We start from the raw sequence: 24,523 nt of genomic DNA on the forward strand, positions 1-24,523 counted from the left end.
AGGAAGTAAGGTAGAGTTCCTAGTGTCCAATGCGAATGCATGTAAGCGATGCTCCCAATCATGATAGGAAAGCCACAACTTTGTCCCTCACATAAGAGATTGTATAGGTCCTCCGGAGTTGGCTTCCTCAAGTAAATTTCAAAGAAATTATTAATAATTGAAAAAATTAACATTTACTACCAGCAAAAGCACCATGTATCACATTTACTACCCATTTAAAAAAATATTTTATATTGCTACCACCATAATTCCCTAACTGTAGAAATAACTACCAGTTGACGGATTCTGTCAATATGTCATTAGTAGGGCCCACCTTATTAACTACCATCCTTCTCTTTCCCTCTAATTATCTCTGTCTCTCTCTATCTCTTCCCATTCAATACTCTCAACCTCCATTATTCACTTCATTGAATTTTTTTACCTCCTTTTGACTACGAATCTCTTTCTCTCTCTTACACAAGTTCCTCGATCTCTCTCTCTCTCTAACTTATCCTCAAATCTAGGGTTTGTGTGCGTGTAAGATTCTAAGTGGAAGAGAAGGTCCAACTGGGAACACTGTCATCTCCATTGCTGAAGTGGAAGCTTGAAGATTCTCTGACAACATTTGACAGGTAAGAACCCTTTTTCGTACTTGTTGTGGTCCAGAAAAGCATCAATGGTGGTTTAATTGCAATATATTATGTTGAATTTGGGCAATTTAGGCAGAAAAGTTGATAGTAAACCCTAGAGTTGCGCGCTTTGATTAATTTGATCCCTTAATTAATAATTAATTAATCTTGTGTGGGTGTACAGTCATGTGTTATGCTGTGTTGTTGTTTATAATTGTTAATTGGTGTTAATTTGTGGAATTTGATATGTGAATTATAAATTGATTTGTTGTATGTTTGACTTGCTTTAATTGTAGAATAATATGGATGGTGAGGATGATACTATTGACATTAAGCTTAGATTATTTGGAGGGTTTGTGGAAAAGCATCGTAGGGGGAAGTAGTATTTGGTTTATGAAGCTAGGGTTGTTTATTGGATGTATGTTGTCCCTGTGTCATTTATGAGGAGTGTGAGTCACTTAAGGTATCTTTGTAGTGAAGGATTTATAGCTTTGGGGTGGGAAGTTCCTGAGATTTATAGCTTGTGGTATAAGGAGAAAGGGAAGACTTGGGTTACTGGGAAGAGAAGGATTGACAATGATGATGATATTAGGGGCTTCTTAGAGTCCAAACATAGTGAGGGGCATGTGGAGCTATTTCAAACTGTGGGGTTGGAAGACTAGGATAGGTATCACCCTCCTGATGTAATTTTGGATAATCCAACCACATCCAACCCATCTGCATCTGGATCACAGCCATCCAATTCTAATCCAAATGACCAAAAACAAAATGGTAATGGATCTCAACCTTCTAGTTCAAACCCATCCCACAACAATCCATCTCACACACAACACTGCTCAAATATAAAAGGCCCATCAGAAACCAAAAAGAGCCCAGATTTGAGCATTGTACCTGTTTGCAGGAGGAGCCCAAGGTTTAGAAAGCTTTTCTGAGAGTGAGCCAAAAACAGCTTCTTTGCCTAAACCTAAACTAAAACCTAGGAAGCCAATTCAGGCCGTGGTGAGGAGAAGCCCTAGATTTACCAAAGATTGTACAAAGGGGCAGGGTGTAAGTGGTGTGAGTGAAAAGGGGAAGGGCAAAGAAAAAAGGAAAGCATTGAAAGTCTGTAAAAGGACACTTTTTAAGGGTGATGAAACTGGATCAGAAACAGGATCCTCATCTTCATCAGATGTTAGTGATCTGGATATAGAGTGGAAGGCTGGTGAAGAGGATCTAGCTGGCAGTGAAGAGGATCAAGAAGATTGGCATATACAAACAAGACAGGGTTTAGTGGGAGAGGTTGAAAGGACTTTGCAGGTTGTTGACCACTCAGAGAAGAAGCTTAAACAACTAAGGCAAGACATTGGATGCAAGGATCTTGAGCTACAAGTAGAGGGGAGTGACTTAGATGAGCTGAGGAGTCTGAATGGTTCAGATGAAGAAGAAGATACTAGTCCCTGGTTCAGGGAAGACACGGACTTCAAGAAGCCAGTGGTCTTAGTTGAGACGCTCAAGTTCAGCAATGTTGGTATGTTAAGGAAGGCCTTGAGGACACATGCTATAGAAAACAGGTATGAGTTCTACTACCTGCACAATGTAGGGGAAAGGATTAATACTTTCTACAGAAGGAGGTGTAATTGTGAGTGGAATTCTAAGAGGAGTAACTTGCCACTATGCACATGCAATGATGAAGTGAGAAGGTGTGAGTTTAAGGTGGCTGCAAGGAAGATCTATGGTAGTTGTGCTTGGGAAATTAAAGAGTTGAGACTTAAGCACAGGTGTATGAGGACAAAGATGAATACATGTGTGACAGCTGAATTCTTGGCTGAAAAGTATGTTGAAGAGTGGAGAGTTAATCCAACTTGGAAAATGAAGAGTTTTAGGGCTAGGGTGTTGACTGATTTGGGAATAGAAGTTGGGTATGGCAAAGCATGGTTAGCAAGAGCTAGGGCTAAGTTGATGATATATGGGTCTGCTTCAGAGCAGTATGCTAGGGTATGGGATTATGGCAAAGCAATGATTAAGTACAATCTTGAGAGTAAGGTGTATATCTTACAGGAAGTTGATAAACTAGAACCACCACTCTTTTTAAGGATGTACTGCTGCTTGTCAGCTTTGAGATTTGGTTTTAACAGAGTCTGTAGGCCTCTGATTGGTCTTGATGGATGTCATCTAAAGGGCTCATATCAAGGTTAAATACTGGTAGCTGTAGGGAAGGATGAAAATAATCAAATATTTCCATTTGCATGGGCAACAGTTGAGGTGGAAAACAAAGAAACCTGGGGATGGTTTTTGGAGTGTTTGAAGAATGATGTTGGTGATGTGGCTGAGGGTTTGGGTCTGACTTTCATGTCAGATAGATAGAAGGTAATTTTCTTTTTTTTTTCTCTCTTTTTTTTTTTTTTTTTTGTCATGCTTTCACATTTGAATATAACCTTGAATGTTGGTCTTTTTTTTAAGGTCTGCTGGAAGCTTTTGAATAGCTTCTACCAATGGCTGAGAAGAGATATTGTGTGAGACACATATGGGCTAATTTCAAGCTCCAGTTTACTGCTTCAACCTTCAAGGAGCTCTTCTGGAATGCAGCTAGGGCCACTACTCTGGTAAGTGTTGTGTTTTGGTTCTATAATTGGTGCTTTGTGTTGGTGGTTTGTTGTCTGCTGGTTTGGTTTATATACACATGTTCTAAGTTTGTGTTTTATTTTTCCTTTTTGTCATGGTATTTTGATTTTGAGGTAGCCATGGAGTCCATAAGATGTCTGTCAGAAGATGCCTATGAATACTTAGCAAATATACTAGCACAACATTGGAGTAGGCATGCATTTTTCTGATTTTTGCAAGTCAAACATGATATTGAACAATGTTTATGAAACATTTAATTCTGTGATCAAGGATGCTAGGAATAAACTCATTCTCACTCAAATGGAGTGGATGAGGAAATATATGATGAAGAGGAATAGTGAGAAATGGGAGAGAATTCAGAAAATGGAAGGGAAAAATACTCCTTATGTGGCTAAGGTGTTTGAGAGAATAGAAAAGGTTGCTAGGTATTGCATAGTCCAACTATCTAGAGGGGACAACTATGAGGTTGAGTTGAATGGGGATAAAGTGGTGGTTCCTACAGCAAAGAACATGCTCTTGTTATCATTGGCAGTTGACTAGAATTCCTTGTGTACATGCTTTTGCATGTATTCTAGACAAAAGGACAGATCCAGATGACTATGTTGATGCATATTATAGCAGGGCAACCTACATTCTTGCCTATCAAGATGCTATAAAGCCTATGTCAGGCCTGGGAGAAAATTGACATGAGACAACCACTCCCTCCTCCAGTTAGGGTTATGTTAGGAGGCCTAAATCTAAGAAGAGGAAGCTAGAAAAGGGAGAGGGAGCAGGACAAAGCAAAGATACTCAACCTAAGGCCCCTAAGATCCAGAAAAGATGCAAGAACTGTGGCCAACTTGGCCATTATGCCAAGACTTGTGGTAATGCACCTAGCACTGAACCACCACCACCACCAACAGCAACATCAACATCTAAGCCTAAAAAGGGTGGCAAGCCTGTCCTTAATACCCCTTAGTTGCAAGAGAAGAGGAGAAAAAAGGCAGAAAGGGCTGCAAGAAATGTAAGTACTCTATGTCTATTGCTTTGAATCTACTGACCGAACAACACAGACTGTAGAAGGTGATGGGCCATGGAGCATTGCCAACAAGTCCTTCCCACAAGAAAACCAGCAACAACACCAACCTATCAGCTCCCAGCATACTGCATGCACACGACAATCCCAAGCCTCTACAATAACTACAACAGTCCCCTCCAAGAACCAAGCAAAGGGCAAAAAGAAAGCAGTCTAACTTGTTTATTGTACTGATTATGTAGAACAATTAGCTTTTGCTTTAGTGAATTCTGAACTATAAGTTTGAACCTCTGTCTATAATCATTAACTACTACATATTATCTTGTTTTTGTAAACAATGCAAGACTTAACTTTGCAATGGTATGACAGTATGTTGTGAAACTTGGAAAGAATGTTTGTTGTCTCAGAATCCAAGCTTTTTCATTCATAATTTAAGTTGTTATAAGTTCAAAATGCCCACTTCATTTGAGCAAACATACATAACACTTACAACTACTACTCTACACTTTTTTAAGCAAAACTACAGCTCCTACAATCATCAACAGAAAACATAACACAACACCCACAACAATAGACCCACACCCAGTACTATTTTGTTGCCCTTCCCTTGAGTATTTCTTCCTCTCGGCATTCAAATCTTTGCACTTCACTTTGAGATTGTCATTCTCACTCAACAAGCACCTTCTCTGGCTAGTAAGGTCTTCTATTTATCTTTACATTGAGTTCATCTCACCCTTCATCAGTTTTTTGTCCAAGAGTAGTTGATTTATCACTTCCTTTTGCCAATCACTCCCATCTTCATCCACCCACTCAAAGCACTTGCAACCCCTTGTTTATGTGTTAGGATCATAAAACTTGCAGACCAAGAACTTTCTTCCAGGGTTCACCCTAGTCCATGAGGTCAGCCTTGCCATGGGAATGCCACAATTACATTTCTTATATTTGGAGGGTGAACTCCTAATTAAAGACATACTTTCCTGCAAATCAACCAAATTAATGAACAATTACATTACCAAACACATTAATTCACACCCTAAAGTGTCAATTTCACAATTAACACACCCAAGCAAAAAACCCCAATTACAATTTCACCAACAAACCCTAAATTTTCAATGCTTCAATTAACAACAAATTAGCCCAATTTCAATTCGATTTACCAAACACAACATTATTAAACACTACATCTAATCTAATCATAGCGTTAATTTAAGATTATAAGATTAATTTGCAAAATTCTTCAAATTGAACAGCGACCATACCTTTTTCTCCCTTGATATTTCTTCGCAAATTCACTCACCAAATTCCAATTACCTTGCTCAATGAAATCCCTTTAAGATTGTTTCAATCAATTTGTGTTTTTTAGGGGGCAATTATTCTACTGAAGATTGAGCAACGAACAGATTAAGAGCAAAAGGTTGAGGAAGAGAAATTAAAAAGGGGGATGCATAAACTAGCCGTTGGTGTGGACCCCACAGACAGAAACAGTAACGGGGTTAGTCACTGGTAGTTATTTCTACAGTTAGGGAATTATGGTGGTAGTAATATAAAATATTTTTTTAAATGGGTAGTAAATGTGATACATGGTGCTTTTATTAGTAGTAAATGTCAATTTTTACTTAATAATTCCCTCAACAAAATAAGACATTATCTTGTCGTACTTGTACCCAATTTGAGGTACTCATCAACATAATCAACTGATTGTTGAGTTGATGATTCAAAATCGTTAATTATTATGTAGGTAATTAATTATAATGATAATATATAGTTTTTGTTGGAGTTTTTTTTTTTTTTTAAGAGTTGTTAGCATGGGTGATGTTAGTGGCCATGTTTATGGGACTATATTTCCTTAATTTTAGACAATTAGTTGAATTCTTAGTATAATAAAAAATAGTTGTATTTATTTGATTTGTTTGAATGTAAATGGAAGCAAGTTAAACTAGCCTCTAACAATTTTCTATTATAGTCGTAGTGCACTTTTGCAAGTTTGAAGCACCACCTAGTTTTTCATTGACATCTGTTTTTTGCTTAAGGAAATCACCAACTTTAGTTAGAGTATTGACAATACACATAAAAACATTCTTTCGCAAGCGAAACCTTTGCTGAAAACTTTCATCATCGTAGAGTAGCGTGCTACTAAAGTAATCTACTACCAAATGTTTGTGAGCCCCTTCATGATCTCTTGGCTTATAATACTTTCCCTTTGGGCCATTCAATCGATGAAGTAACAACTCTTATTGTATCCTCTAATCCTTGCAATTGTTCACTCTCCAAAATGTAAAATATCAACATTTAGTGATATCTTTCATTGCTAGAACTTGAAGAACCCAAACTGAAGTTAAAAAACATTTCGATAATGAAAACTCTTATAGTTTTTGTAAGAAATAGGAGATTTGTGAGGAAGGAAAGTAAATGTGTAATATAACATGTGAAGTGAACATTAAGTTTATAAAGTGGAAAGAATTTGCAGATAAGATTTATTGGATATATAAGATAAGAAAGTAAAAACTGACGGGATCGATGAGATTTATTGAATATCTTCTGAAAATAAAATTGAAGATATCATGTAAAAGTATGTTGATAAGAATCATGAGATATTCATAATAATACAAATAGCACGTCAATGGTATGTTAGAAAATATATGATAGGACCATTTGTAAATATAAAGCATACATAAGATATTGTAATTCATTTTTATAATTATAGATATTAAGATATTATATAAATTTGAACTATTATACTTCCATTAAAGTTGAAGCACTAGACTTAACTCTATAACATTTAGATTAACTAAAAGTATTTCTATAACATTGAAATCTAATAAAATTAATATAATAAATACCATTTAATCTAGGAAAATTTTCTTTGGTAACCCTTTATTCTTAATTTTGCTCTTTAGTAAATTGCAAAAACTTTGATAATCATGAATTATTGATTACCAAATTTATTAACACTATTTTTATTAAAATCTAACTATGGTTGCTTTATTAATTATTATTAAAATAATTTAATAAAAAAAGCTCACCGCCCCTCCCCCACTAGCAACCTAGGCCCCTCCCCCTATTGTCGGCACCTAGAACCCCTCCCCTCCCCCCGGGCTGGTGCAACCCCCCACCTCCCTCCTTTGCCTCCAAACCTAGAAACCCCTCTCCTACTCCCGAAACTCCAAATCGACCCTCCCCCCACCCTAGAAAAACATAGCCACTAGGAATCTCGTCAAATTGTTATTAGCATCAATTTTAGAACCCCACGTCAATGAAGTCAATTCCAGGTGACTTCCATAGTTCAAATTCAGAAGACAAATAAACGGGTGTTGTTGATTAAGGAATTCTAGCTTGGAAACGCATTTGAAGCAAAGTTGTGATTTTGTAGGTAACCGGGTAAGAATGGAGGTGATTAACTCCATTGGAAGGGATAACATTGTTGTGAAATTCGAGAAAAACAGAGCAAAAGCTTGGAGAGAAAAGGAGGTGTTTTTATGGAGAGAGATTGAAATCGGTTAGTTTTGTTTGCCTTGAGGCTCATGTCACCCCTAAATTCACGAGGGGGATGGTGGTTAAGGGGGAGGGACAACGAAAAGGGTGGGGGATGGGTGGTGGGCTTACCAGGAAAGGGGGCTGGGTTGGGCTCTAGCGGGGGGTGAAGACAGGAGAGGGGTGGCTTGCTGGTGAAGGGAGGGAAGTAACTTTTTAATTATTTCTAAAATAATTTAAATGTTAAAAATAAAACTAACTATAGTTAAAGATTTAATTAAAATTTATCATTATGGTATGTTTAAATTAGTATCAATATTTTCCCTCAAAAAAAAATTTCCCTCAAAAAAAAATTTAGTATCAATAATTCATGATTAGCTAAGATAATAGGCTATTACAACGTACTACTAAGCACACCTAACCTAGAAATCAATTTTCAATTTCTTATACAATTCTTCACCATCGTTGCCACGATTAAAATTTGTCAATATTATTTTTAAAATCGTAATTTATGCCTCTTTCTTTTCGGTTTACATTCACCTTGCACTTTGATTAAGGAATACCCATCCTTCTTCCTTACTCATGCCTCTTAAGACTAACCTCATCAATAGTACAGGTCAAACAAACTATCAATGTTGATGGCAGAAGTAGTCTACTCCTTAGCTTTACTCTTTCTCTTTTTAACTTACGATTTTCTTCACTATCACCCAATCAATAATTGGACCCTACTCTTTTACTTTCTCGATTAGAAGGTAGTAACATGGTTCCATCACCCCGTTTCTTCTTTTTTTCTTCATAGTGTGTCAACAACGTGTCAACACAAAATGTTTACCATATTGCTTGATTGTGAAAGCTTTCATGAGCATGCATCTCCTTATCTTGTTGCGTTTCTCCACTTTATGGTTCTTTACCTTTGAAAAATGAGTAACACTCAACCTATTTTCCAAACAATACATTTATATGATTCCACCTAACTTGCAAAGGTTTCTTGGTTCTCTTACTGATTTCCTAGTTGGGAATTTGTTCCCGTACTTTGTTGTACAATGCTTCAATGTTATCCCATAAATTAACCTTCGTTCGATAAGTACCCTCTTCACATCTCATATGGTATTAATATACCCAAACACTAGCGCTTTGCCTCTTTTAATAGACCCCTTTGATCATACAATAGTATTCAAACTAATTAAAAGAAAAAGACTATTACGCTTTAATGGAGCTCACGACCAGACTTACATGGGGAATTAAATGGAGGAAGACGACACCCCTATCATTTTGGATTAACCATGTCATTCTATTCTCCATTTGTTCTTAGGATTTTCTTTTAGCTTGGCAGCGGAAATGGTTGCGGAGGAAGAAGGTGATGGCAAGGAACAAGATGATGATGTCGACGTAAGAATGAAGAGGAAAAAAAGCTGACAGTTGTGAGATGATGGTGAAAATAGTGATTTTGGTGTAGGTGGTTTGAGCTCCTTCAATGATTACCGTCTTATACATATGTGTGCTTTTACCACGTTAATTTATGGACAAAACATTCTAGAATCTATTTCCCTTTATTTTCCTATTTTAAATTCTTAAATATTCATATGGTGGAGCGTATTGAATAAATATTTACGACATTGTCACTGAGACAAACGTCCTTATTTCTTACCGTGAGAAATTTGGGTATCCACGATCTAAGTATTTATTTACGTTTTTCTTATTTATTCTTACTTTCTGGTTATACTCAAAGTTATGCCAACAATTTTTAATCTTGCACTCCTTCTCTTATTTCTAATCTTGTGGTGCCCAGCTAAATTTAGATATGGCGAACGGAAAAATAATCAAATAATTCGAATTAATAATCCATGAACAAATAGGGTAAAATATTTGGTCGGTAAAAATGTTTATATAATGCCTCTTTGCTTGGAAAATGTATAATCACAACTAATTTATTTTGTAACTTGAGTATATAAGTATCTATTTAATCTTACTATCTTAGAACATGAGTGAAAAAAAATTATGCCATGAATAATTTACGTATGAATATTATTCCTAAGTTTACACACATCCTTCAATTATGTAGCAATAACGAACTTTCTTTCGTTATAGTTATAGAATTGATGTTATATATTTTTGCCGTCTTAGGTCTTACTGGACATTCTCATTTTGGGATGTTCTTTATCCTGATGTAAAAAAAGAAAAAAGCAATAGTTATAGAGAATTGTGAAGTTGTAAAAGTTGTTACTCCTTTCGTATTTTATTATTTGCTCCACTTTCCTTTTGCGACTGTATTTTATTACTTACTCCATTTTCTTTTTTGAAAACCTTTCACAATATTTTACTATTTTCCTCTTCACCAGTGGTCCCTCATATCATATCTTAATATTTTTCATATTTTTCTCTCCACCTCATTGATACTCACTTTTGCTTTTTTAGATTTTTTTACTGTTCAACCAACCCCACTTCCATCATACTTCCTCTGTCTCATAATACATATGACACATTCAAACATTGCACACATGTCAATGCACTAGTTGGACTTTACTTTTATATAATTAAATATTAATGAAAATTATTTTAAAAATTATTTTATGAAACTTTATATTAAAACCATCTAACAACATATTTTATTTTAAAATATATTTTTATTATGTTAGTAAAAAAATCATGGTCAAACCTAATGCATGAATAGTGAAAAAAAGTCCAACGTCTCATGTATTATGGGACGGAGGGAGTATTTTATTACTTTCTACTCTTCATCGTTCCTTCGTTTTTTAGATGTATCATTTGTAAAAATATGGAATTTTAGACAGTTTTTAGAGATATGAGAGATAGAGAGAGAGGACCCATGTAGTATGGATTAAAAGAAAAGTAATGCACCTAATTTGAAAATTTCTTATTCATAAAATGATACATATAAAAAAAAAAACGGCGGATAGAGGTGAACCTTAAGAAGGCACAAGGGTCTCTTTGATTCAGCCATAGCAAATTGTTTGTACTCCACACCAACTGCCAGTGCTTTCAGTTTCAAACTAAAAGAGACCTGCTGTCACTGGCGGACCCACGTTGGAACCTGGGGGGCATGTGCCTCCCCCTCAAAAAAAAAAAAAAAAAAAAATTGTATAAAATAACCTGTTTTAATATAAGGTATATATATTTTACACTGCATTTTATGTCATGAATGGTAAGTTGCTGCAATGGTAACAAAGGAGTGTAATAAATTGCTATGTGTTGGTTGGTTAAGGTTCGAATCTCTCTCCGTTCATTTCCTTTTTTTTTTTTTGCATTCATTTACCCTTTTTTTTGCCTTCAGTCTTTGTTTTTCCAAAAAATAATTAATCAATGTTTTACATTCATTTTCCCCTTTAGCTTTAGTATTTATTTTTCTTTTTTATCAATGTTTTTAATAAAAAAAATTATCCATGCTTTTTTTTCTCTTCCCTTTTTGACTTTTTTCCCTTTTGTGCCTTTAGTATTTGTTTTCATTTTTAAATTATCAATGATTTTTTTCCCTTTCATGCCTTAGCTTCTTGACATTTACGTATATATCTTTGTTTTACTTTTTTTTAACTATCGGTGCTTTTTTCCCTTCCATTCTTGACATTTACGTATATATTAAAATGACTTCAAATATTTCATAATTAACATGAGTATTTTGATAAATATTACTATTTACTCTACATTACTTTGACTATTATTTATTGATTTGATTGTCATATTGAGTATTTGATACTTTGTAACTAGTATGGAGTATATAATTTATTTGTAAAAACCTCATGGAGTCATGGGCCTGGAATTTGATCGTTTTTTAGATTTTATAGTTACTTTTGAATGATAACACAATACATTGTGTTAAAAAAAAATTAATTTGATCTATGCTAGCTAACTACATGTGTTATCATTAGCTTAAAAATAGTTTGAGGCTCAAGTTATTAGGAATTTTTTTATTTGGTAGTTTCTAGTGCCACCCTTACTTCAAATTCCTGGATCCGCCACTGCCTGCTGTGTATGTAAGAGGTCACTTGGGGTCTCTTGTTTTTTTTCCTACTGCAACTAAAAGAGACCTGTTGTGTATGTAACAAGTCTCTTGTTTTTTTTTTCCTACTTTAACTAAAAGAGACCTGTTGTGTATACAGCAGGCCTCTTAGGGTCTTTTTTTTTTTTTTTTTTTGCTTCCCTTTTGCTTCTACTGTATGTGTGTACAATTATATTAATCATATATTCAACTTTTTTTTTAAAGTCTCTCATTTACTTATTTATGAAATTTTTTATAATTTTTAGATTGTAAAATAAATATATACTCATAATTTAACGATATAAATTATAAAGATTTTTTTGAATGAGTAACTTATTATTCTTAAAAACTCCTTTATCTGATGAAATTCTTCCCATTTTATTGCACATACGTTCATTTCAGTACATGGATTTAAGTAATTTATTTACTATTTAGTTTTATATATATGAGTAAGGCAATAAAGAAAATTTATAATATATACTAGTACAAATTACCATATACAAAGTACTAGTACTAGTTTTTATAATTTTTATTTTATTTTTTTATTTTTTATCTTATAAAAAAAAAGTACTAGTTTTTAAACTTCTGAATGTTAGATGTAGATTACATAGAAAGGTATTTGTTTAAACATGCAGAGTACTTTAAAATTTGATCATTGCATTATATTGATAACTATAATATAAATTATTGGGAAATTCTCAATGGTACTCTTGAGGTTCCTTTTTTTTCTCAACGGTAAACACTAACTTTTTAAATTATCTATGGTAATCAATAATTAGCTAAAATAATTCAATGGTAACTTGAGTCAAGCATTATAAGGAATACAAACCATGGTTTATGTTTAAAAGGGAGGGAAAAGATAAATTGACTAAAATAACCCTATTTACTTTAGCCAACCAACTATGTCTTGTCAAAGTGGCTGATTAAAACCTTAGAACTTCATCATCTTCATTTGAATTCTTCACTCTTTCATTGCAAAATCGAAGCAACTTAAAATTATTGGGTCAAAAATCTGGAAAATTTAGGTAATTATGAAGGATTTTTTAGTCGCAATTAATTTAGGGTTTATTGGGAGGTTTGAGTCATATTGAGGGAAATCTGGGTTGTACTGTTAACGAGTAAATTGGGTGAATTTGCCGACAAATTTGATTCGAAGAGGTTGCGATTGTCAGCAAGGTCAGATCTTTGGGATAATTATACCATTTGCGGTGCGATTCAAAGCCAGGTATGTATTTATTTGGATTTAATTTGTTGTATGCTATGTTTTGTTAAATGTATAGGGTATTGGTGAATTACTACTACTGCTGTTGTTTTTGTTGATTCATTTTTTAAAATTAATGTTGTGTTGTGTATGGAGTTAATTTTGGGGTTGTATTGTTAAAATTACTTGAATATTATACTTGATGATCTAGGTCATGAGCTTATACATGTTTCTTATACTTGATGCAGAATGGGTGACAATGTTGTGTTACAGTTTCAATATAGGGGTAAAGATGTGTCTGTTGTTGTTGAGGACGTTGATAAGACAAATTTAATAGATCTTATTATAGAGTATTGGGAGAAAGCAACTAAGAACAATTTGGAAGCTCCAGAACACCCTACATTTTGTTATGTGTTTAAAATGAAGCATGTTAGTCTTCAAAGTGATACTGACTTAATGAAAATGTTTGGTAATTTGCCTGAGAAGAAGGAGATATACATATGGGTAGGAACAGTGGATAAGGATAGTAAAGTTGTCCAAGGTACTAGGTCGCTAATGTTAGGGAAGACACCAACTGCTATGACGCCATCAATCATTGAACCTCTTAGTATGGACAAGTCTGTTGCTGTTGAACCTAAAGTGATTGTCAGGAGATCTAAACTCACACCTAGCAAAAAAAAAATCTAATGTGCCTGAGTCAGTGGAAGCTGAGGTTGTTACTAAAGAAGACTTTGAGAGGCATATGATTGCAGTAGGTAAACTTCCAATAGATGAACAAGATTTGGAGCAGACTGACCATGTTATTAATCAATGCATAGATGAGACATGGGCTGACATTCTGGATTCACCTAATAGAGGGACGGAGATAGGTGAGAGTGATAGGGAACCTGATACTCCAATAGAGACTACAACTGGAAGAGGGAAAGGGAGGGGTAGGGGAACTGGTAGAGGGAGAGGCTAGGGCAATGGTAGAGGAAGAGGGAGAGGGAGAGGGCAATATACAGGTACAGAGATGGGGAGAGGCAAAGGCAGAGGGGCTGTAAATAAGACAGGTAGAGGGAATAGGAGTGGGAGAGGGAGAGGAAGAAGTAAAGGGAGGGGTGATACATTTGACTATTGGTGTAACATTTCTCCCACTCCATGGGATCCAAACCAGCCTCTTAATCACCCTACTGAAGAAAATGACAGCCAAATACCTTCTGAGCTACATACACAACAAACACAACCCCCTCACCCATCAACCCAATCACTGTTACAACCTATTAAAAACATAGGAGAGTTTGCTAGGAGTAGTAAAAATTCACATGAAAGAGAGTCTGGTGAGTCTTATAGAGCATCACTCTTTTATAAGAGGAGAATTCCTAGGACTACTGCTAAGAGACATGGAGTTGTTACTAGCAGTAGTGTAAGTGGCTGTGAGCATAATCAATCTTCTAGGGTAGGTAGTACTAGAAGGAGTTTGTCCATTAGCCTTAGGGATGATGGTGACCATACATTGAGTGTGGAAGATGATGATGTTGATGATGAAGGGTACAGCCCAACTGAGTATGATAATGAAGACACTAAAGAGAGTGTGGATACAGAATATAAGATGTTAGGAGATGAGTATGGTCCTTTGATTGAGGATGGTTTTGATACATTTGAGGAACCTCAATTTGAGTGTGAAAATGAGCAGGATAATTATTTTGCAAAATTATACAAAAATGGTGAAGTGTATAAGGATGAGGGTTTTGGTAAAATTGTTTTGAAGCCATGGCAGTTGTTCACAGATAAGAAACATATGAGAGATGTTGTGAGGGACTATTGCATACAATGTGGATTTGCTATCATTGTTGACTATGTAAGCAACTTCAGGTACTCAGTTTCATGCTTAGATATGAGCTGCAATTGGAGATTACATGCCTCTCTTCTACCAGATGGTACAACATGGGCTATTAAGTTCATTGAGAATTCAGAACACACTTGCTAGGGAGTTGAGCTCAGAAATTCCATGGTGAATTGCAAATGGGCAAAGAGAGTCTTGTTAGATGACATTAGAGCAAACAATGACATCCCTGCAAAGTCACTAAATGATCTACTATTCCAAACATATGGGATCAATATGGCTCATACTGAGTCAGAACACAAGCATTGGAGGAGATCCATGGCAGGCATGATGTGTCATACAAAGATCTGCCTATGTATTGTGATGTGATCAAAGAGTTAAACCCAGGGAGTTTGGCATTTTGTGCATGGAATGATACAAACCATCCTGAAAGGCCTCTAGCATTTAGTAGTGTATTCATTGCCTTCAAAGCTTCATTAGATGGGCTCAAAGCTAGCTGCAGAAGTCTCATAGGGGTGGATGGAGCTCATCTCAAAGGTCATTATGGTGGAGTGCTACTGTCAGCAGTGGCTATGGATGGTAATAATGAAATCTTTCCAATTGCTTGGGAAATTGTGGAAGGAGAGGATGCTGAGACATGGAAGTTCTTTTTATGGCATTTGAAGAATGCTTTAAAAGATAGTGGAAGAGGGGATGAATGGTGTATAATCTCTGATAGGCAGAAGGTAATGATTTTCTAGCATTAGTGTTCATTTTATCCATTTATTTCATATATACTATTGTAAACTAACTTATAACTTCTGTATGTTCTTGGAAGGGTATTGAGGCTGCAATTCAAGACTTGTGGCCTAAAGTAGGAAGGAGGTACTTATTTCGGCGAGGCGACAAGCCTGTCGTTTGGCGACAGAGACAGTTTTTGCGGATTTTGTTTTTATCATATCTTTTGATCTAGAAGTCCAAATAAGTCATATAATATGTCGTTGGAAATCTATTGAAATCTACTTTCTAATGAAATTCGAATCAGATTAAAATCTTTTATAGATAAAAAGATATGGACGAAATAGTGAAAGGGTGTCAGTTTTGGATAGAGTTTCGTATATCTTTAATATCTTTTTCGTTATAACTCAGATTTATTATTATAATATATCATTGGAAAGATAATTTCAAGATCTATCCAACCATATAAAATTTGGATAAAAAATATGAGACACGAAAATAATATCTGACTATCTTTGAACATCTTTAAATCCGAATAGAATTAGGAAAGTTTTAAAGAAGGAAAGTTTATATTCAAATCAAATTCCATGATCTTATCTTTTCAAAAAAGGATAATTAAGATATTTTAGAAACTTATAGAAGATTCTAATCAATCCTAATTAGTTTAGGAATAGGATTAAACCTTTGGACCCTCCTCATGATCATTAGGTCGTAGGTAAAATCCAGTTTGGGCCCAGTTTAGTATTTTGGCCATAACTTCCTCATTATTCATCGGAATTGGGCTTATAATATATCGTTGGAAAGGTCTTTTAAAGCCCCATCCAATTAAACTATTATTGGACCCTTATCATGGACCAAAATAAACTGAAATGGACGTTTTTATAAAATAGAGTGGGTTTTCGAAAACAGAAAGAAGGATTTTAATAAAAACTAACCGCAACACTTGACTTTTCACACTTTCACCTCATTCGATTATGGTTCGACGTGAAAGATATTCATCACTGGGTTTGGTTTTGGGGAGACACAATTTGGTGTCTACAGAAGCCCCCACTTTCACTGAGTTTAGAGAAACTTAAGTTTCGAAAACGAAAGTCAAAGTATCGATAGGGACGGAGAATGATTCAAAACGTTCTGCGATCCCAAATCATTCTTATAACGCCGATACCTGTAAAACAATCATTAGTTAAAACAGATAAAAGAGGTAAGAAACGCGTATCTTGCACCGTCGAGCACACGTCTCTGAACGTAACCGTTTTGCTGTTGCTTCATTTGTTGTTTGTGACAACACCCACAGTGCCTCGTGAACGCCATCGTTGAAGATAACCATATGTCGTCGTCTTCAATATTCTTGGTGACAATCCTCCATAGTATTTCGGGAACATCGTCGAAAATAACTGTATGTCGTCATCTTCTAGGTTGTGGCCGTACGTCGCCACGGCAGTACGTCGCCGCTATAGACAATCTCTTCTTTACCTTGAGGGACCGTCGAAGTTGACCTTGCTTCGCCATCTCCACTATTTGTGACACTACCTCGCCACGGCCGTGCTTCGCCACTAGACAACTCCTCTCTATGTTGGGACATCGCCAAAGAATCATTTTACCTATTGACCCTTAATATATTGTTATCATCGCTTTTGTATATTTGTGCTAGTACTTCGGTGCTTTTGTCTTTGTAAACCATTACTTTGGTGCATCTATTGAACCAATATTTCGGTGCCTCTGTTGAACCAATATTTCGGTGCCTTATTATGAGCCAATACTTAGGCGCTTTATGCTAAGTGAGACGATCTTTCATCAAGTCGATCACTCAGTGCATTGCAATCAAGCTGACTAAATCATGTCAATTTGCTTAAAGGGGCTAACTGGCGTACCAAGGAACCCAAATTACTAAACTAGACCCACAAAACCATAAGGAGAGGCCACGCACTCTGCAGAGTAGGACATTTTTCGATACATTCGGCATCCCTCGCGACTTGCGACCTCCGGCGCCATAGTTGTACCTGTGTTTATTTATTTTTGACTTTTGTAGGACTTTGTCTATCTTATTCATATGACTCATGTACTAGGCACTTGTATATATATGCACTTTATTATTTATTAACATTTATTTGCCTGATTTATTATTTTATAACAAATGTGTTGTGCATGTAAGTGTGTGAGAAAGTGTAATTTTTGCGCAAAATTTCCGTCATTTTTAATATTAGTGGAGGGTACCGACTCTCTCCCCCAAAAAAGAAATGAAAAAAAGAAAAATGAAGGAAGAAAATATGATAAGCCTAAAATTAATTAAGCTTAATATGATATATGATAATAATAATAATAATAATAATAGTGATAATAATAATAATAATGATAATAAGGGTGTATGAATAGGAATAGAACAGTGAGTCAAGTCAAAGTCGAAACCAAGTACGTAAAAACACGGTTACCTACGCGTAATAGGTGTCGCTGCAAAGAGATAAACCGGTGCCGCGTAATTCATCTTGTCGCCATGCGACAGCCTTTGTCGCCACGCGACAATTTCGTCGCCTGGCGACAGACGTGCTTTCCTGTTTCCTACAGGATTTGAAGTCTGCTATGAAAAAAAAGTTATAAATAGCCCCCGAATCATCCGTTTACTGCATAATTTAACCAGTTTATGAATTAGCTAATTAACTAGAAATCATGCCTTTAGCTAAAAGAACGTTTTGTGGATACATGGATGAATGGTGTCGTCAGTTAACTGCTAAAGATAAAAAAGCATTAGATATTTGTCATATGGGGGGTATGTTTGGAATCAAGGGGATGAGTCTTGACATTGATTTTATTTATTCTGCCATAGACTATTGGGATATTGATACTCACTGCTTTAGATTTTTCCATGATGAAATATGTCCTTTACCGGAAGAATTTGGAGCTATTATAGGTTATTATTCCACAGGTCTTGCGGTAATGCCTAGAATTAATGAATATTATTATAAAGATTTTGGACGCTTTTTTGATTTGAGGGGTACGGCTTTAAAACATATAGTGCATGGTAATATAGTTGATTTGACGGAATTTGCACATTATTTTTATGATAATCCCAATCCCGATTTCCGTGTCTATAAGAGAAGGGCTTTTCTTTATTGCTTGTTTAACCAATTATTCTTAGTTAGTGGTAAGGATAATGAAGGCCAATCAATGATTATATCTGTTATAGAACAAGTTGAATCTGGGAGAAATCCAATGCCGCTAATTGTTGGAGAGACTATGCTATGGTTGGATGAATTAAGAAAGAATCCAAGAGCACCTTTTCGAGGTTCTCCAATTTTATTACAGGTATAAAATAATGCTATTTTTAATTTTTCAAGAATTAAAGAATATTATTTTTCACTGTAATACTAATTAAATACATATTTTACAGATATGGCTCATGGAGAGGTTAAAGCTTATTAATCCTCCTGACGATATACACACATATGTTCCAAATTGCATAGTCCGGCGAAAGAAACGATTTTTGAAAATAGGTCGCCGTGAGTGGAGCAAGGTGTTTGCTGCCGGTGACTTTACCATAAACTGGATTGTTCCTTGGTGGAAGATTGAGGCAATGGTTGGTTGTAGTAACCAAGCATATTGTCGTCTCCCGAGCTTGTCTAGATTAACCTTTTATTTTCCTTGTAGAGTTATGAGACAATATGGTCTTGCACAAACTATTCCTACCGGAGATCTCCGTCGTCCTTATGAATTTCCTGTGTCACAAGAGATTGAGCGTTTTGATGGATACTGGAGGGGTAGGCCCTTATGGGAGGTGATTACCCATAAGGAGCCACCTTGTTTGTCAAATAAGGTGAAACAATGGCTTGATGGAAGATTTCAAAAATCTCAAGTCAAAATTGAGAAGACCAATGTGAAGGATCGTCTAGGTGACAAAAAGGTCCCTGCTAAAGAACGTCTAGGGGAAAGGATTGAATTCAAAACTCCTATTATGCCAGGAAAGAAAAGTTCTAAGAAAAATCAAGGAAAAAGAAAAGTTGACTCTACAAAGAAGGAAGCTTGGGTAGAAAAGAAACATGGAGTTCTAGCGGAGGGAGAAACCATCTATACTAAGATAGAGTGTAGGTCTTCTAATGGTTGTCTCCTAGCAAAGGTTATGGATCAAGAGGAAGAAAATGAAGACACAAATTGGAAAAGAATCAAGAAAGAGAAAAAAGATTAGAGCATTGTTTTTCCTTTGATTTATTAGACAAAGTTAATTTGTTTTAGTTAATTTTTTCAGCTTTTATTTTATCAATAATGTACTTTCTTTATTAATTAATAAAATTCCAGCTTTTATTTTAATTAACTTTCAATTAAAGCAATGAAAACAATTACAACATTTATTTTTCGGAGAATGAATTCGAGTACGGAAGTCGAATAAATTTCCAGAATATGCGAAACTGGTCTAGACACTCGCAGAAAGCTGGCGCTGCTATCTGATTTACTGTCGCTGACGATTGGGCTCTGTCGCCTGGCGACAGAGGCTATCGTCTGGCGCCAGTTTTGAGACTTTGCAGACATGCGTTTTTATTTCGGGGATACAGAATTTGAAAAGATTAAAGTGGCCGCACCCTGTCTGGGTTGCCTACGTATCCGTTAGGAATCAGGCCAAACGTAGCTCTAGCCGAACCTCGCACAAGTGTGTGTATACCTCAAAAAGGTCTTTTAAGGGTTGTAATGTGGTTAGGCTAAAGGTTAAAGAAAGAAAGGGAATAAGTCCCCAAGGTGTGCAACCATGCTTTTGAATCTTTTTTATTTTTATGCTTGAGGTTTCTCATTTTTTTGAGCTCTCTCTCTTTTTTTTTTATAAGTGTGGGCAATCTCGATCATGCGGTCTACCACTCACTTGGCATTCATGTTTCTCAGGCACGGTACCGAGCACTCGATAAGAGACGCAATCTGAGACATGTTCTTATCAAAGATATTTTTATATCCAAGACATTGGAACACTTGCCCTTTTGTACACTTTTATTCATTTTTGCTTATTTTTATTTTACTCTTTTGAAATCACTCAAGCTTTCATATTTGGAACTTGCATAAGTTACACACCATCCCATCCCAAGGTTAGTAGATGTGGGTTGAAAAAGAAAGGTCTATCGTTAGACGAGGCTCAAAGTGGTTTATCAAGAAAAGGATTATATATTTAAAGGGTGAGAGATATGATATGGCTACAAGGGGTGCCTTAAATCATTGGTATACCTTGTGCTTAATTCGGCGAATTTTTTTTTTACAGTCGGCGTTGTTTGGTTGTTGGTGCGTTGTTGGAGTCTTATTTTCAAGTGTTTCCATTGCTTTAATTATTTCTTTATCATTTTCATCATTAGTTAAGCAATGCTCGTCATCTTTAGATAAAGAAGAACAAGAAGAATACGGGGAAGAAGACATATTATTAAATTCAGAAATCATTACATCAAATAAAGAAAAAACAAAACTGTAGGGAATATTTCAAGCATTACGATAACCCCAAACTTGAACCCCACTGTGATCATACACTAAAGTACGGTGGCGTTCCAAAGGGAAAGAAAAAGAGCAAAAAGAGTCGCCAACAAGTTTTAGGAACTTGTAAACCCAAAAGACAATCCAAAAGGACCATCAACTACTCCATAAGGTATTGAACCAAATAGGGTCCGGGGATGAGGGTACGAATCCAATCTACAAAAGAAAGGACCCGCCCTATAAAATAGGCCTCTACTTTGTTCTGCTCGTATTCATGCGCGCTTTTCGAATAACATACAAACATTATATTAAACCTACCCTGTTTAATCTATGTTGGTTGAATATTAATGCACAAATAAGACTATTATCGGCGATCACTTGAATTAAAATCACATTAGCCTAAACCAAATTAATAATTATCTTATTAAGCGTGATTTCAAGTACAAATTCCCTTTAACAATCATAAAAGGTGTGATCAAGCAATAACAATAAATATAATCAATATCAAGCAACATAATAATAAATCAATAACAATAACGATAATAGCATGATAAGGCATAATAAAGCTTAAATATAATAGCAAGATCCTAGGCATGATACTAACAAGATTAATAACAAACCTTAGCATGTCACTAAACAATAAAGATCAAAGCTTTAAACCTAACATGGTACTAACATGATAACATGATATTAGAAAAGATTAAAGGCACCCTAAACATGATACTAGAAAGCATAAAATAACATCCTAACATGATACTAGGAATCATAAAACAATAATAAGCATGCTTTCTACATTGAAAGAGAGTAATAAGATTACATACTTTGAAGCCTCGTACCTCTTTCTAATAACAAAATACACAAGTTAGTAAACTTCAATGAAAATCAATAAAGAATAATTAAAGAATTAAATTAAAATCAATTTAAATAAAGTTTAGACTAGATTTGGACCAAACCCTCAGAAATTATCAACCTTGCACGTCTAGGGAGAAGGCAACTTCGAACTTGGCTAAGAGACTCTAAGTCTTGTGAATGCGGAATATTGTATGTAGAAAGGTTGGTTTAGAAATAGGGAGAGAAAGAAAGCATATATTGCTTAGAGAGAGAATAGAGAGAATTAAGGATGAGAGTTGATGAGAGATCATGAAAGTTGATTAAGAGTTGATGATAATTGATAAAAGTTGATGAGAATTGATGATTAAAAACAGAGGTTCGGACCCTATTTATAAGGAAAAAGTCCGGAAAAACATAGAATTTGATAAGAAATAAAACTCCACTCTGTCGCTAACAAACCGACCTTGTCGCCAGGCGACAGAGTCTGTCGCGAGGCGACAAGCCTGTCGTTTGGCGACAGAGATAGTTTTTGCGGATTTTGTTTTTATCATATCTTTTGATCTAGAATTCAAATAAGTCATATAATATGTCGTTGGAAAGCTCTTGAAATCTAATTTCTAATGCAATTCGAATCAGATTAAAATCTTTTATAGATAAAAAGATATGGACGAAATAGTGAAAGGGTGTCAGTTTTGGATAGAGTTTTGTATATCTTTAATATCTTTTTCGTTATAACTCGGATTTATTATTATAATATATCATTGGAAAGATAATTTCAAGATCTATCCAACCATATAAAATTTGGATAAAAAATATGAGACACGAAAATAATATCTGACTATCTTTGAACATCTTTAAATCCGAATAGAATTAGGAAAGTTTTAAAGAAGGAAAGTTTATATTCAAATCAAATTCCATGATCTTATCTTTTCAAAAAAGGATAATTAAGATATTTTAGAAACTTATAGAAGATTCTAATCAATCCTAATTAGTTTAGGAATAGGATTAAACCTTTGGACCCTCCTCATGATCATTGGGTCGTAGGTAAAATCCGGTTTGGGCCCAGTTTAGTATTTTGGTCATAACTTCCTCATTATTCATCGGAATTGGGCTTATAATATATCGTTGGAAAGGTCTTTTAAAGCCCCATCCAATTACACCATTATTGGACCCTTATCATGGACCAAAATAAACTGAAATGGACGTTTTTATAAAATAGAGTGGGTTTTCGAAAACAGAAAGAAGGATTTTAATAAAAACTAACCGCAACACTTGACTTTTCACACTTTCACCTCATTCGATTATGGTTCGACGTGAAAGGTATTCATCACTGGGTTTGGTTTTGGGGAGACACAATTTGGTGTCTACACTCACCATGGTCAGGATGGCTATTAGAAGAGAGGCATGTGAAAAATGGAGAGGTGATATATGTCCAAACATAATCAAAAGACTCCAAGTCATTAGCCAAGAATCAAGATCATGCAAGTGCTTGGTAAGTCGGGAAGGTGAATATAAGGTGTTGGATGGGAGATCAGTCCTACCTGTAAATCTGAGGGCAGGGACTTGTGTTTGTAATGCATGGAAGTTGACTGGCTTGCCATGTAAGCATGCCATGAGGGCCATCTTACACTCAAATGATGACCCTCATAAGTATGTCACTGACTGGTACTCAATCAGCAAGTACAAACTAATTTATGGCAACACCATCAAGGCAATACCTGATGTGGTGCAATGGCCACAAAGTCAGTATCTTGAGATAGCCCCACCGAAGATGAAGAGAGGAATAAGTAGACTTGCAAGAAACAGAAGGAGGGAAGAGGGTGAGCAAGCTAAGGGGAAAAGATTTAAAACTGTCAGGTGCAGCAAATGCCAAACCTTTGGCCACAATGCACAAACATGTCAAGGTGGAATGACAGGCAAAGAGAAGGTTGGTTTGGATGCAACAACAGTAGAACTAAAGAAAAAACAAGCCCCTAAGAGACAAGGAGTATCTCACAGTCAACCAGATCCTGCAACTGCATCTTCTTCACAACCATTAAGAAGATCCCCAAGAGCAAAGAGGAATAAGACTGGTGTGTCTACATCCCAACCCGCTCCTTAGTTCCAGCCTAATCCTTAGTTGTAATATGCTACAATCATGTTTTAGTTGATGGTTTTTTTTGGACAAGCTTAGTTAATGATGTGTTTTTGGACAAACTTAGTTAATGGTCTCATTGCTATATCACATTTTGATGTTTTTGGTAACACATTCTGCAATGATGTAAGCTTCAATATGATGAATTACTTTTGGTATCTCTCTGATACTTTGAATTTAATCAAATCACATCATTTATATATGTCTTATAAGCATGTATTATCTCTTCTTTTAATCTTGTTGATACAGAAAAAATAGAATGCAAAATTAGGGAAATTAATAAACTTTTATTCAATTAGAAAGTAGTACATAATAAGGGAATACATAAACTTGAACTTGACTAAAACTTGGGCTACTACAATTCTCCCTAATTACATCTTCCTAATTTCGATTTACAACAACAATTAGCATAATAAAGTACATAATCAGACCAATTTTAACAATTCCTTTGATATACTTCACTAATCCATCCACCTTTTCATTCAAAACAACAATGGGACTCTGGTCAACCTCCAATTCTTCTCCCGACCTAATTACATCTTCCTCCTTCAGCCAAGCAAAAAAATCGCAAGCCCTGCACTTGTAAAACAGCCTTCTTGGATTTTTTGTCGTTTCAGAAACCTTGACAGCAACAACCTGCGATGGCTTGCAGTAGCAATGGACATGCTTCACCCAATCAAGCTTCTCATCAAT

General features: G+C 35.4%; 1 protein-coding gene across 1 annotated transcript; it reads left to right on the plus strand.

Moving 5' to 3' along the window:
* The first annotated feature begins 15,068 nt into the window (after window positions 1-15,068).
* LOC145565075 (uncharacterized) lies at window positions 15,069-23,797 on the plus strand. The gene is made up of 3 exons (XM_081625180.1): window positions 15,069-15,440; window positions 15,533-15,579; window positions 23,080-23,797. Exons 1-3 carry the CDS (start codon window positions 15,069-15,071, stop codon window positions 23,795-23,797), a joined length of 1,137 nt encoding a protein of 378 aa, XP_081481306.1.
* Window positions 23,798-24,523: the final 726 nt, after the last annotated feature.

This window comes from Chenopodium album, chromosome 10 (genome assembly GCF_948465745.1).
Source record: "Chenopodium album chromosome 10, dcCheAlbu1.1, whole genome shotgun sequence".
Lineage (NCBI taxonomy): Eukaryota > Viridiplantae > Streptophyta > Magnoliopsida > Caryophyllales > Amaranthaceae > Chenopodium > Chenopodium album.

Coding starts and splice junctions, on each gene's coding strand:
- LOC145565075 (XM_081625180.1), top strand. CDS start 15,069: ATGTATTGTGATGTGATCAAAGAGTTAAACCCAGGGAGTTTGGCATTT. Junction 15,441..15,532: donor TAATCTCTGATAGGCAGAAG/GTAATGATTTTC, acceptor TGTTCTTGGAAG/GGTATTGAGGCTGCAATTCA. Junction 15,580..23,079: donor TGGCCTAAAGTAGGAAGGAG/GTACTTATTTCG, acceptor CACCATGGTCAG/GATGGCTATTAGAAGAGAGG.